At 29.8% G+C, this 13399-nt stretch overlaps 3 protein-coding genes across 4 annotated transcripts in view; 1 reads left to right on the forward strand and 2 right to left on the reverse strand.

Moving 5' to 3' along the window:
• The window catches only part of LOC126896880 (uncharacterized), a 39834-nt gene extending 33339 nt beyond the window's left edge, over positions 1 to 6495 (reverse strand). The window contains exon 1 of the mRNA XM_050670027.1: positions 6047 to 6495. Within this exon, the coding sequence (XP_050525984.1) occupies positions 6047 to 6109 (63 nt within the window). The 5' untranslated portion in view covers positions 6110 to 6495. The remainder of the gene's footprint in view (positions 1 to 6046) is intronic.
• Positions 1972 to 5080, reverse strand: LOC126896873 (uncharacterized). The gene is made up of 3 exons (XM_050670015.1): positions 4889 to 5080; positions 3279 to 4387; positions 1972 to 3195 (listed from the first exon to the last, which is right to left on the reverse strand). The coding sequence occupies exons 2-3, from the start codon at positions 4150 to 4152 to the stop codon at positions 2612 to 2614; spliced, it is 1458 nt and encodes a 485-aa protein (XP_050525972.1). The 5' UTR covers positions 4153 to 4387; positions 4889 to 5080; the 3' UTR covers positions 1972 to 2611.
• A 790-nt stretch (positions 6496 to 7285) lies between the features above and the next one.
• Positions 7286 to 10333, forward strand: LOC126896882 (uncharacterized). 2 transcript variants are annotated; one of them, XM_050670031.1, is made up of 6 exons: positions 7286 to 7425; positions 7483 to 7767; positions 7845 to 7938; positions 8237 to 8251; positions 8429 to 8590; positions 10043 to 10333. In XM_050670031.1, the coding sequence occupies exons 1-6, from the start codon at positions 7351 to 7353 to the stop codon at positions 10249 to 10251; spliced, it is 840 nt and encodes a 279-aa protein (XP_050525988.1). In that variant the 5' UTR covers positions 7286 to 7350; the 3' UTR covers positions 10252 to 10333. The 2 variants fall into 2 exon arrangements, with proteins under 2 accessions (XP_050525988.1, XP_050525989.1); XM_050670032.1 differs by having other exon boundaries at positions 10122 to 10217.
• Positions 10334 to 13399: the final 3066 nt, after the last annotated feature.

Consider the following 13399-nt stretch of genomic DNA (forward strand, 5'->3'; position numbering starts at 1 on the left):
ATTAAACATTTAGCAGCAACAAATCATTAGACTGACACGGCCCGCGTCGCTTCGTTATACACGATGCCCCGCGACTCGTGCCACTTTTATCAGCCGTCGCCCTACTATGAGTATTTGACTGGCCTACACCGCGTGTTATACGCTACAGTGCAAAGTCCAGCAAGTGCCGCATGCCCGACGACGACTCGTCGTAAATGATATGAGAGTCTTCTTCCCGTTGTGAAAATGACAACGTCGACGAACCGATCCGCATCGTCGCCATCAACGCTGCTAACCTTTTGACGCCCGTGGATCACGCCGAACATCGCGTCGTCGACGCCAGCGAAAGTGCGGCGATATTATACAAAGATTATTATTATTGTGTTCATCTTTTCGGTTTCTCATTAATAAACGGCTCACGGGTCTCTACCCACAAAACCAGTGTCGACCACATTTTTGCGACGTAAGTCGTGTCAAGATCTTAATAACCATGAGTACAAACACAAGTGATAAGTGTGTATTTATAACAAAGATTATATTTATACATAGTTTACATAAAAATTCACACTGATTGAATATTATAAATTCATATCGTGGTCATATAGACTAGACAACAATATATGGTGACTGCAGTAGTTGGGTTTCAAGACTTTCATCGACATTTGGTTGACTTTGATGTAGTTTACATGGCATCATAAAGATAGTTAACGAAAACCCGTTTTTTATACACTCTTTTATTTAACTCGACACACAATTTTTATTTTTCAAATAAATTGTATAACCACAATGTCATTAGGCGGAGGCGGCGCGTCGTCGTCGTCACCAACAAACACATTAAGAGGTCGCGTCAATCGTTTTCTGACGGGACTTGGACGATCGGAGGAGGTAAGAAATGGACGTCGGGCCATTTACGTATAGGGTAGCGGCACAACAAACCTGCGGACTCGATGCATACTTTTCACACGTGCAAAGATTAGCACGAACCCCTTCTGAAAGATGAATTTTTTTTTCGCTCCAAGTACCGCAGCACGCGTAATAGGGCTAACGTTAACAAGTACACATGAAGACTGGAACAGGCCACATAATGACGCACACTCAGCCATCACACTGATTTTGACCTAGCACGAGGGCCATCCAGTGCGCGGCACAATGTTAGTCCGTAATTGACGACGTCATGACAATCATAGGACAGAAATAATTATCGCCTTTGTGAGGTCATGGTAATTGTAGGACAAAAACTAGGACACGATGACGTCGTCGCCTTGACCTTGTCCTGGTACCCGCTATACTATTTCTATTAACGAACCAATTTTTCTTAGTTCTATAGTGCCAACCCAACATTTAGTGACCTTCTAATATATTTTACATAATTTTTTTAATAAATATTATAACTTATTTTATTTTAGTAGTCCTAATAAGTAATTATGTTTAAAAAAAAATCTTCACTTTGAAAGGTTACAAATATTATAAAATAAATCGAATTAATTGGCCTCAACGAAAAATTTGTAACTTTCATGGCGCATTGAAAATAAAGGGTCGCCAACCCACAGGGCGAGACACTGTATTGTCGGACCACAGTAGGATTTAAAAAAAAAATTAAATATTGTAAATTAAAAGCAATTTAAGATAAAAAAATAAATATAAAAGTAATAAAGATTAAAGTTGATGTCCGTTGAGCCGTTGATAGTTGATGTACACCAAAACCTCGTGATAGTTGTCATATAATCATATAGATCAGGGATGACCTTGCACACAGGGCCGTCCCTACAATTTGCGGGGCCTACCAAAAAACTCTCTCAAAAAATTACACTCACGTAAGTCGTAATCTCAACCATTTCAAATGTTAACATACATAAAGTATTATTTCAAAAATAATATAACATTCCATTGTTATTTTTATTTTATTCTCATATGTGCTCTTCGTAGTGCCAATTTGATTAGATGAACACATCTAAAAATGTAATTTCCATCATACACTTATACATAAATAAATTATGATTAAATTGTTGTTTCTTTTAATAATACATATAACATGTCATTATTGTAGGTACACATATAATAGTATTTAAAAATTGATTTTTCTTGATTTGTGATCAGCAAATGTGTGAATAATATCATCAAAGTGCATTTCGTCTACTATATCACGTTCAATTGATATTATAGCTAAGTTTGTCGTTTTTTCCTGATTTAATGTGGTTTTTAGGTAATTTTTTATCAACTTTAGTTTAGAGAATGATCTCTCGGCTGTTGCTGTTGAAACTGGTAATGTGAACATAATCCTTAATGCTATAGCAACATTAGCATAAACATCACCAACACTATTGCTAAGGATTTTTTGTAAAACATGAAGAGATGGAGTACCTTTTTCTATTATTTCTGAAAGAAGACAAAGCTCATCATACAACTCAGTTCCACTTATGTCCATGTTTTCACCAGATTGTAAAAGAATCTGAAGATCATTGCAACTCTTTATCAATGTATCTGAATCAACAGTAGATAAATTACCAATATCAAAGAGAAATCCAAAATAATTGTAAAAATGATCCAATTAAGATTCACCCATCTTTGATTTATAGACATAATTCCTTGATCTAAAATTGGTAAAAAAAAATCATTGACAAAAGTTTCTTCTTCATTTTTTTGAACATAATATAGGAGAGCTTTCATAATTAAACATTCGTTTCTTTAAACTTATTCTTTTTGACTTAAACTCTGGTTTTATATTGATTTGTTTGCAAATAAGTATAGCTTCTTCTTTTGCTTCATTAAATCCATTTTCTCGATACTTATTTAAAAACTGATTGAAACCTTTCAAATTATTTACAGCAAAATCAATTGAAATGCTTTCATTTTGCAGAGATTTGCTAATTTTATTAATATTATTTAATAAATTATACCATATTATTGATTTTAGCACAAATTCGTAAGACATTTCATGTTCAGCAAGTGAAATAGCTTCACTTTTAATTGCCGGTATTGATGTAGATTCACTTACTTCTATTAACGCTTCATTTATCTCTTTAAGTTGCATTTTCACGGCCTTCACAGATTCTAATCGGCACTCCCATCGAGTATCAGACAACTGTTTCAATGTTAAACATTTTAAATGTTTTTTCAAAATTTCCCAACGCTCTGTAGAAGCAGAAAATAAAGTGTACAACCTTTGTATCACTCCGAAAAAGGTCATAGCTCGTGGAATACAATTTGCCATATCCCCTAAAATAATAATATTCAAATAGTTATTAATAACATATTGTTTACATAAAAAATAATAAAGAACAGGCAACTAAAAATCTTACCTAATAAAAGATTTAATGATCGAGCACAACACGGCAAGAATAACGCTCTTGAATTTTCATTTAAAATTCTAGCCTGTACACCTTGCTTATGTCCAACCATATTTGCACCATTGTCATAACCTTGGCCACGACAATTTGATAAACATAAACCTAAATTTGATAACTCTTGCTTTAAAGCATCAAATAATCCTAATCCAGTTTTCAAAGTTATGTGTAAAAAGTTTAAAAAATATTCTTCCACCGAAACTTTAACATTACTATAAGTTTTAGTTATCTGTAAAATTCTGATGATTAACGTTAATTGTTCCTTGTGAGATGCATCAGGAGTTCCGTCAAGCATAATAGTGTAATATTTTGCTGTTTTAATACGTGTTACGATTTCTGTCCTTATTTTACTTCCAATCAAATGTATTAATTCAGTTTGTATCCTGGGTCCCAAATAATGTTGATGGATTATTTTATTTTTTATATTTCTCAAGTGTTCAGCCATAGGATTATCAAAACTTGCTATCATTTCAAGAAGTTTAAGAAATTTACCATTTGATTCTGTATAAATGGTACAGTTTTTTCCTCTGAACGCGTCATTTTGTTGAGCAAGATAAATAATACAAGCTATTATTCTTTTCAGTACTGTTCTCCAGCGGTCTTTTTCAGTTTGAATTTCTTTTTGAAGTTCACTGTCTAAAGTTTTACCACTATCTATACGCCATGATAATTCTAACCATTGTTGATTAGACTTTTTATGATAAATTGAAGAATCATGGCTTTTAATTCGTTCAGATAAATGTTTCCAGTCATTGAAGCCATCAGTAAAACTAGTTTTGTTCTTAGGATTTGGGAACAACCGACACGAAAAACAAAATACAGCATCCATTTTTTTTTGAATATATGAGCCATGGTCTTATTACCTTTTCACCATTTGTCATAGTCTTGTAATAATAGTTTTCAGAGAATGATCTTTGTTCTTTATTCACTGGAAATTTAAAATTTTTTATTTGAATTGCCCCTTTATTGGCAATACATGAACGATACTGCCTGTCAATAACTGATGTCCAATTTGCTGGGTCCTCCAACTCAAATACATGATTGCTGGTGTCTTGTAGTTGTGACTAATAAAAATAAAACATACAAAAAAATGTATTTATATTTATACTTGAAGTAATAAGTAAAAAGTTATACAAAAAATGAATAAAAAGTGACCAACAATCAAATTTTAAATTATTAAAACAATTTATTTTGTGAATTATTTTAGTAAACTTAATAAAAAATTCCTCAATTTATAAATACTGTTTCAATGTGCATTCTTTGTTGTAATTAAAAGATATGACACAAATTGTGTGGATAATAAGGAAAAGTTTGTTTAATATGTTATATATAATAAGTACCTACATTAGTATATTTATATTATATTTAAGATGCAAATAGACATTAATAAGAATTCATTAAGATGATAATCATAATTTGGGATTTACTCACATTTATATTTATATCATCAGTTATAAACAATGTATCATTATTTTACCTAGATAATTATTTGAATAATTGTGAAAAAATCATCTGAATAATAATATTTTCTTAAAAGCCCTACTCTTTATACTTAAACTTGTTACCTTAGAAGTAGATGGCTTTTCATAGTTAGACGTGAGTGTAACATTGCTAGAACTGGAATTGGAATTGTTAATAAATTTCCTCATAGAGCCACGAATTTTACTTTTTTCTAGTTCTATTTTAGCTTTTTTTGCTCTTTTTTCATTTCCAGATAAATATTTCCTATACTTATCACGATCTCTTGACATAATGAATTGTTGACATAAAACTTATTTACAGAAAAAGAATTATAAGCAATAAACAAATTATGATTCTATTAAATAATTATTGTAGCAAAAAAAAAAAAACAATAAGTGTTATTGAATAAAACTATAATCTGTTATTGTAAAAAGTTAATTAATACTTAAAACAGTAAAATTAAATTTAAAAAAATTTAACTTACCTAAGTTAACAGTTAACTACAAATAAACCTCTATAAGTTTGTCAATAGTCTCACATGGAAATATATAAAATAAATGATGCCCGATGGTAACGGTTAAAATTTAACTATAGCTGTAACTTATTCCATCATATTTAGTATCGTCGGGAGCTGCTCAATTAATCAAAATAACAAAACACGTACATTGTTTTGTACAAATTCTAATTTTAGAAATGAGAAACGTATTCCCATGTCCACTCGACGGAAACGGCTTGATAACAATAATATATAATTTGTTTAGTACGCTATTTAGAAAATCTATTCACTTTTATTATCATTGTTTATACTGCATTAGTATTTCGTATTTCATTTCATTTATTTAATAATATAATATTGTCAAATTTATAATATATGTAAATAGTTAATTCAAAGAAAACTTAAGATTATTTAAGTGCGTTAGCGCGGGGCCCAAACGAGGAGTCCAAAGCGCGGGGCCCGGGGCTCGCCCCGGCCTTAGGACGGCCCTGCTTGCACAAGACCGTTGCCCATAACTTATAAACTAGGGGAGTTGATTTTTGAAAGGAAAAAATACACGAGTCCATTGAAGATGGAACACGCAAAAAAAAGAAAAATATGATGGTTAAGTTAAATTAAGGAGTATTTATTAAGTAAAAAAAACAAAAAAAAATTAAGTTAATACGAGGCAAAAAACCGAACGGTCAAAAAACCTTGTCTACAAATTAAAGGGGAACAGAGAGAAAGAAAAAAAATAGATATTAATAAAAAAAATAATTACACCTACACTTTTACAATTAGAGAATACGATGAACGTCTTCGGGTACCCACCGGCTATTAATCGCGGCATTACCGCTAAGCATAGTGAGTATACGTCCCAAGTAAGCGACTGGTTTTAGGCAGTTAGACTTAGCTTGCAAGACGTTGGGACACCCCGGAATAAAATGCACTACATCACCACATTGTACTAATGATATATAATATGCATCACCCAAAGTACCTATATAAATATATATAAAAAAAATCACAAAAAATATATATATAACATGGCAGGTGGTATTGTAACACGCCTGCCATATTTAGGGACCAAAAAAAACAATATAAAAAAAATAAATAGAGACACCTACAAAAAATTTTATATAAAAAACTTGCCACACGTGCTACTAATATTAGTGGCACGGCGCACTAATAAAAAAAAAACAAATTCTGGCTCATAACATTAAAAACCAAAATATACATTACCAGCCCCGAAGGGCTATAGAAACCGGAGGCAGGTTCAGCCGACGCCAATAAAAAAAAATTACATTATAAATTTAGCGGCCACTCACGATAAAAAACTAGACATATAAAAAAAATAATTAGTTGTAACGCACACAACTAAAAAAAAACACACCGCTACGGATGAAAATTAGCATACCAGTTCCGATGATGGCTAATTTCCGACAAAACGTCCGGCGTATGACCCGGCGGTCCGTTGGCGATAACACGGCTAGCCTTTAGAGTAGGGGTCAAAATAAACTGAATACCCAGTGCCGGAAATTACTAAGAACAATTTGAATCATAAGGCGACAATGTATGCGGTGAGCAGTGCAAATGACGTTCAAGATAGGAAAGGAGCGGGGTGAATGTACACACAAATGCCGTCCATGAACTGGTCTGAAGTAGTACACAGCTGACTATCTCGCACGCGCACAAACAAATCACAACACCTTATCATGATAATTTTATCGACAAATGCCGTCGCAGTCCGCATTCGGCTAAACACAAATATATATATATATTATATATATATATATAAACAAATAGACAAAAAAATAAATAAATACTTTTTGTCACGTTATAACTTGATCAAAAGTCAAAATGCTAAATATCAAAATTTTGTAGAACACCTGTGTACCCATTTGTCATATGTTAATTTTACATATAGAATTTAAATTTATAATTTATTTATCAATCCAAAATTTTTTTTTTCATTTTTAATAATCAAAAAAGTATATATTATGTATGGATAATAATTAGTTTTAATAATATTAAATTAGAAGTATAAAAAACTAACGATATTAAAAAATAAAAACGCAACTGTTGCTTAATATGTCCTTTTGTATTATGAAAAATATAGTGTTTTTAATCTTTTTTTGTTATATTAAGTTAAATAGTTCACATGATGTAAAGTATTTCTATTTCAAACAAATATTAAACTATTTAAAAATTATTATTTTTTAGGGTATAGCAATTCCTTTTAAATGTTCTTATACAGATACGAACTTGAAAATTCACTTTAGAACTATTAGATCTCCACTTTATTACAATCCAGTTGATACAGATTGGAAAAAAGAAAAATGCAACAGTCTAGGATTTACATACAAAGAACCAAATAAAAAACATATGTTTACGCCATATACAATACCAAGTGAACTTTTTTATTCAACGGTTATTCCTATTTTGTTGTCTGAATTAATATGCGGAGATAAAAAATTTATGAATCATTTTGCTCGAAATATTGTAAAAGTAAGCTGCTTTTGACATCTTAAAACAAACTACAAGCATAGTTATAATAATGTTTGTTTTAAATTTTGTAAAACTAGAATCTAAAATCAAATGAAAATATTGAAAAACTTTTTGAAACTAAAGAGATGTTTGATAACTACATAGCAAAGACTACAAAAATTGAACAACTAGGTACAGTTAATTAAAATTAATCATGCAAGAAAAAAAATTTTTTTTAAGTGATTTTAAAATCAATTTTGTGTAGATTAATTTGGAAGAAATGTACTTGTTCCAAATAAATAAATGATCTGTTCGTACTCTGATATTTGCATAGTTTTTTTAATTTTCTTTATCTTAATGAATATCATACGTAATACTTTTATACTGTTAAATTATTACAAGAATGAAGTCTTATAATAATTTAAATTTCAATAACTAATCATATTTAAATTTGTCATAACATTAGTAATGATTATGTTTTTTAATTCAGCTGTTCAAATTAATGGTAAGTATTTTATAAAATTTATTAGATTTATTTCCAACAGTAGCAATAAAAAGTAGTGGCTCAAAGTCATTATTAAATAAATTTAAAAATGTAGACTAAACTTAAATTTGAAAATAAAATCAATAACGTTAATTATATCAGAATGAATAATCAAAAATTGATCTTTTTTATATCTAGGTGAAGATTGTCCAATTTGTTACGAAAGTAAACGCGTATCTTATGTTCTTGATTATTGTAATCACCAACTGTGTGATATTTGTGCTGATAAATTATTAATTAAAAGAAACTATACTTGTCCACTTTGTAGAGCACATTTTAACCAATTTTTAGAGAATGGAGGTATTAAGTACAATTATATTAATTTTAATTATTTAGGTATAATTATTATATCTTAACCAATAGTTGCTGCATAGGTATTTAATTCAAAAATGTAACCGTATAACTTAATTGACAAAAAATAAAAAGTAAATTAATAAATAATTTTTTTTCTATATCAAATGAAATGTTAATTTATCTCTTATATAAAAAAATGGTTTCTCCATCACAAAGCACCTCTGGGAACCTTAATTATATAACAATATACTTAACATAGGGTGACCCCACGAGAGCACGACTACCACAACTAGAAACTTACTATATGTCAAATCACTACGTCTGAACAAACCTATGAGAAACAAAAAAATATATATATAAATGTAATTTTACGACTTAGTGAACTATAATTACCGTTAACAAAATGTGCGCACTGCAGCACAATCCAAATTGAATAAAAAGAAAAACAGGAATAGGAATAATTCTTGCACTTCTGGTAAACGGGCATAAGAAGAAAATAAACCAAAAATACTTAGAAAAAACAATGAAAAACTATTTGTGTGAAATTTCAAATAACGACGCAGTCACATACTTTTTTTAACATTGAATATAATATAGCTTTGAATACAACAGTGAACTGACACCGGCCGATAACAAGTTAGGTAAGTGCAGAATAGAGTGGTAGTCTTGTCACCACCACATCTATTCTGCCACACAAGTAAAATTTGAACTCGCGTTTTGACGCAAACGCCAATTTATAACATGGTAGTAGAAATTAATTATTATGTTTAATTGCGAATTATGATAATTAAAATCCTTATTTTATTTTAGATTAAAATTTTCTCCAAATTTCTACATTTTATAACTACTCTCAAAAATATTTCACATTTTTATTGATAATAGTTTGGATACCATAGAAATATTTTTTATCATAAATAATACACTGACAAAATTTTTAAAAAATAAATGATATAATATAAGATAATATTAACATCCTAAAAGAAAAAATAATATTGTTTTATATTTTTAAATATTTTGCGTGATGCACAGTTAATCAATCACCTATATGTGATACGATTGTACACTTCGGAAAAAATATAAAATAATTTTCATCGATATTATCATAAATACTTTTATGGCACACAATTTTTATACATAAGTAGTCTTTATAATTGAGATTTCATCAAGATCATTATAATAGTATCATGATTAAGTCTTAAATCAACATACACGATAACTCCACTACTACAGGACTTTTTTGCTTAATTATACGTCAAATAATCACAAAATGTATTCAGTTGAAGCTAACAGTCCTATAATTTTTCCTTAAATCCCTGTAAAAAAGAAACGTTCTACAAAATTACAGTTGTTATAAAATAGTTAATATTGATTTTTTAAAACAAAATATGTCGTTTCACTTAATGACTTATCTGTCAAATTCATAATATTAAATTTTTTTCAAACGCCTTTGTTTTACAGAAGACATAAAGAGTTTTTGGGAAAATTTAGAAATACTTGCCTCTACATATTATTTAAATGCCTGTATTTATGTTTATAGCAGTGAATTGAATATTTGGATATTTTTTCATAATTCATTAACGACAGCTGACGTAAAAAATGAAAAATGTATATATTTATATAAAATAAAAAATCGTATGGGTGTAGTAACTAATCTCACCCAACCTTAATTTGTCTTAATTTATTTTTTTTAAGAAAGTTAATTGTAAAAGATCTTTTGATAATATATTTTTAATATTTAATGTACATAATTCATATGTAATTATTTATATGTATGAGATTATTGAATATCTTCATTATTTTTTAACAAATACAGATACTTCTTTGACTATCTAAAACATATATGTATTATTATTTTTAATTAAAAAACTTTTTTGTCTTTAATTTGTTATCAATTTTCTTTTTTTTTTGCTTTTCGTAGTGTTACGAGAGTAACAAATAGTATAAAATAAAATAGTGTTGCCGAATAATTAATTAGTTTATTAAAATAAAAGTTATAGTAATCGCACAATAGTTGTCAAATGACTAACGATGCTCTGAATTACAACAGTCGCAGTCGGCCCACTTTCCGGTTTTGCAATACCGAAAAAAATACTTTATAAATACATTCTTTTAGGCCGACCTCAATTACAATTCAATTTATGATTATCTATTATTACAATTGTGGGACAATAATAAAACTAAGTTAAGTATTCATAACACTCCCTCCCTTAAATGGAAGTAGTGTTTGAAATACTACTTACATATAATACTCTTAAATTACAATAAAATAATTAAATGAACAAGACTTCAGACCATACTTTCATTGCAATTTGTACATTGTGCGATATCTGGTTTATATTGTCGGGTGGTATTTTTATATTTACACAATGCGTATGAAGTTAGAATTATTATTATTAGAAAGAGACAGTAAAGAAATGGGATATGAGTATTTAAGATGAAATGATCGGAAGACTCTGCTATTGTGGATTCAAGATTATTGAGATCTATTGAGTCATCTGCTAATTGATTCAAATCTTGAATGAAATTATTTTCTGTTAACGGTTCAGGCTGATATTTAGAAATTTTATTAGTTATATTAGAATTCATGTAAACTAAAGGATTCTCGGGAACAAAGTCTTGGGAGAAAACAGAAATAATGTTTTGAGATGGTAATAATACTGAAGTTTCGGTACTCACAGTACAAGACTTATCCACTGTTATTTTACCAATGGTATTAATAGAAAAGAGGTTCTGTACATTATTACATTTGAGTGTCATATGAGTTTCTGTAGGAGTCACATATAACCAAGAGTTTTGAGTTTCTAATTTATGATATATGGGAATGAACAATTTACGATACTTAAGATTACAATTGACAATTGGATAATTAGGTTTAAAATATAGATTTACGTCACAATTTTTTGTTTTGGAATGACGATATAGTGCTTTAGAGTACTTACACAATTTAAAATTACTTAAATCAAAACAATTTGAAAGTTGAAGGTCTGATAAAGAAAAATAATAATCATTATTTCTACTTAAAGCTAAATACTTAGATTCGGTTACAATAAAAATAAAATTTTGATTTCCTTGTGGTATAGGCAAGGATATGGGGTGAAATAAATTAAAATCTAAATTAGACAATAAAGGGATTTTTAAATTAAAAATCAAAGTATAATTAATATATAATGCATCAATAGTAGTTATCTTGAACAAATCAGTTAGACTTGTAGAATAGATAGAAACTGGGAGTTCAAGGGTTGATGGTAAACTAAGACGGATTTCTTTTAATTCATTAAGTAGGATATTAGGAGGTAGGATACTAGAATGTAATCGACCACTTAGAGCTGAGTTAACTATAGCAAGGAGGTTCTGAGTTTCCCAACTGTATTGGCTAAGTAGTAGAGTTATGGTGGCTGTATGTTCAGCTAGAGTAGAAATGAATTCTACTAAATTGATTTTATCAGCATTCATTTGACTTTGCGATAGTAGTTTCTGTATATTTCGGGACATATTTTGTTGTGTTTGATCTAGATGTAGTGAGGAATTGTATGTGTGATGAACTACGGATTTCATAATGTGTATTTGTTCTTTGGATAGTCGTAGAATTTTTTCTTTATTTTCCTGAAGTTCGCTGATTTTAGTATAAAAATATTCAGCATCTTGATCGGAACATACACCGAATAAAACATTTGCTATTCTACCAACGAAATTTGCTAGACCTCTCTTTTGTCGGGAGTAAAGAGAACTACTATTCCCCTTCAGATTTAACATAGATGAAAGAGTAATATGATTGAATTCTATTTCATTTAAATAAGGTAATGTAATTTTAACAAATTGGGTACAGACTGTAGCTATTTTTATATCTTTTGAATTTTTTGATGTNTTTTTATATCTTTTGAATTTTCTGATGCGTCCCGACAGTGACGCACCGTTTGATTGTAATAACCTAAGATTAAAGAATGACGTTGCTGGTAGTTCTTTAAATCCAGGTAGGAAATAAGTTGCTGAGGAAATAAGATTCTGAGGGGACCATAGGATTCGTAATACAGACCGGACGTTTGATTGAACTCAGTGATATTTATGAACGCTTTTAGGTTTTCTGCATAATATTGAGAGAAGTGAGTAACCATTCTGTAACAAACAATAATGATTATTTGTTAATTATTATTCATGAAAGAGTTTAGCCATGTTCTTGTGGAGTGTTTGACGTTTGCCATTTTTGTTAATTACTATATTTACTGAATCAGCGTTTGTGTCTAATATTTCAAAAGGACCTAACCATTTAGGAGCCAGTTTTCCTTTGTTAGCCTTTTCCTGAATTAAAACTTTATCACCAATATGAAGTGTGGGAAGGAATTGAGTTTGGTCATAGGAGGTTTTAGATTTCTGCTTCTTTTCTAATAATCTTTTTCTGGCAATATTATGAGTTTCTTGCATGTTTCTTTTTAATTCGAATTGATAGTCTGTATAATTATACTGTGGTTCCGGTTCTCGGGTAAATGATGTTGGGACTTGGGCTTCATAACCGTATAAAAGTTCGTAGGGCTGGTATCCCGTGGCAGAATGAGTTGTTGAGTTGTAAGTGAACATAGCAAATGGAACATAAGTGTCCCAGTTTCGCTGATCTTTATCTACGAAGTGTCGAAGATACTCACCTAAAGTCCGGTGACTTCTCTCGAGACTTCCATTGCTCTGCGGCCTATAGGGAGTTGTAGATGTTTTTTTTATTTTCAGTAGACGACATGTTTCTTTAAACACATCACTAAGAAATTCGGTGCCACAATCAGTAACGAGATTCTGAGGGATACCATGTAAGCATATGAATTTGGTTAC

Source organism: Daktulosphaira vitifoliae, unplaced genomic scaffold (assembly GCF_025091365.1).
Source record: "Daktulosphaira vitifoliae isolate Bord-2020 unplaced genomic scaffold, ASM2509136v1 Scaffold_1, whole genome shotgun sequence".
Lineage (NCBI taxonomy): Eukaryota > Metazoa > Arthropoda > Insecta > Hemiptera > Phylloxeridae > Daktulosphaira > Daktulosphaira vitifoliae.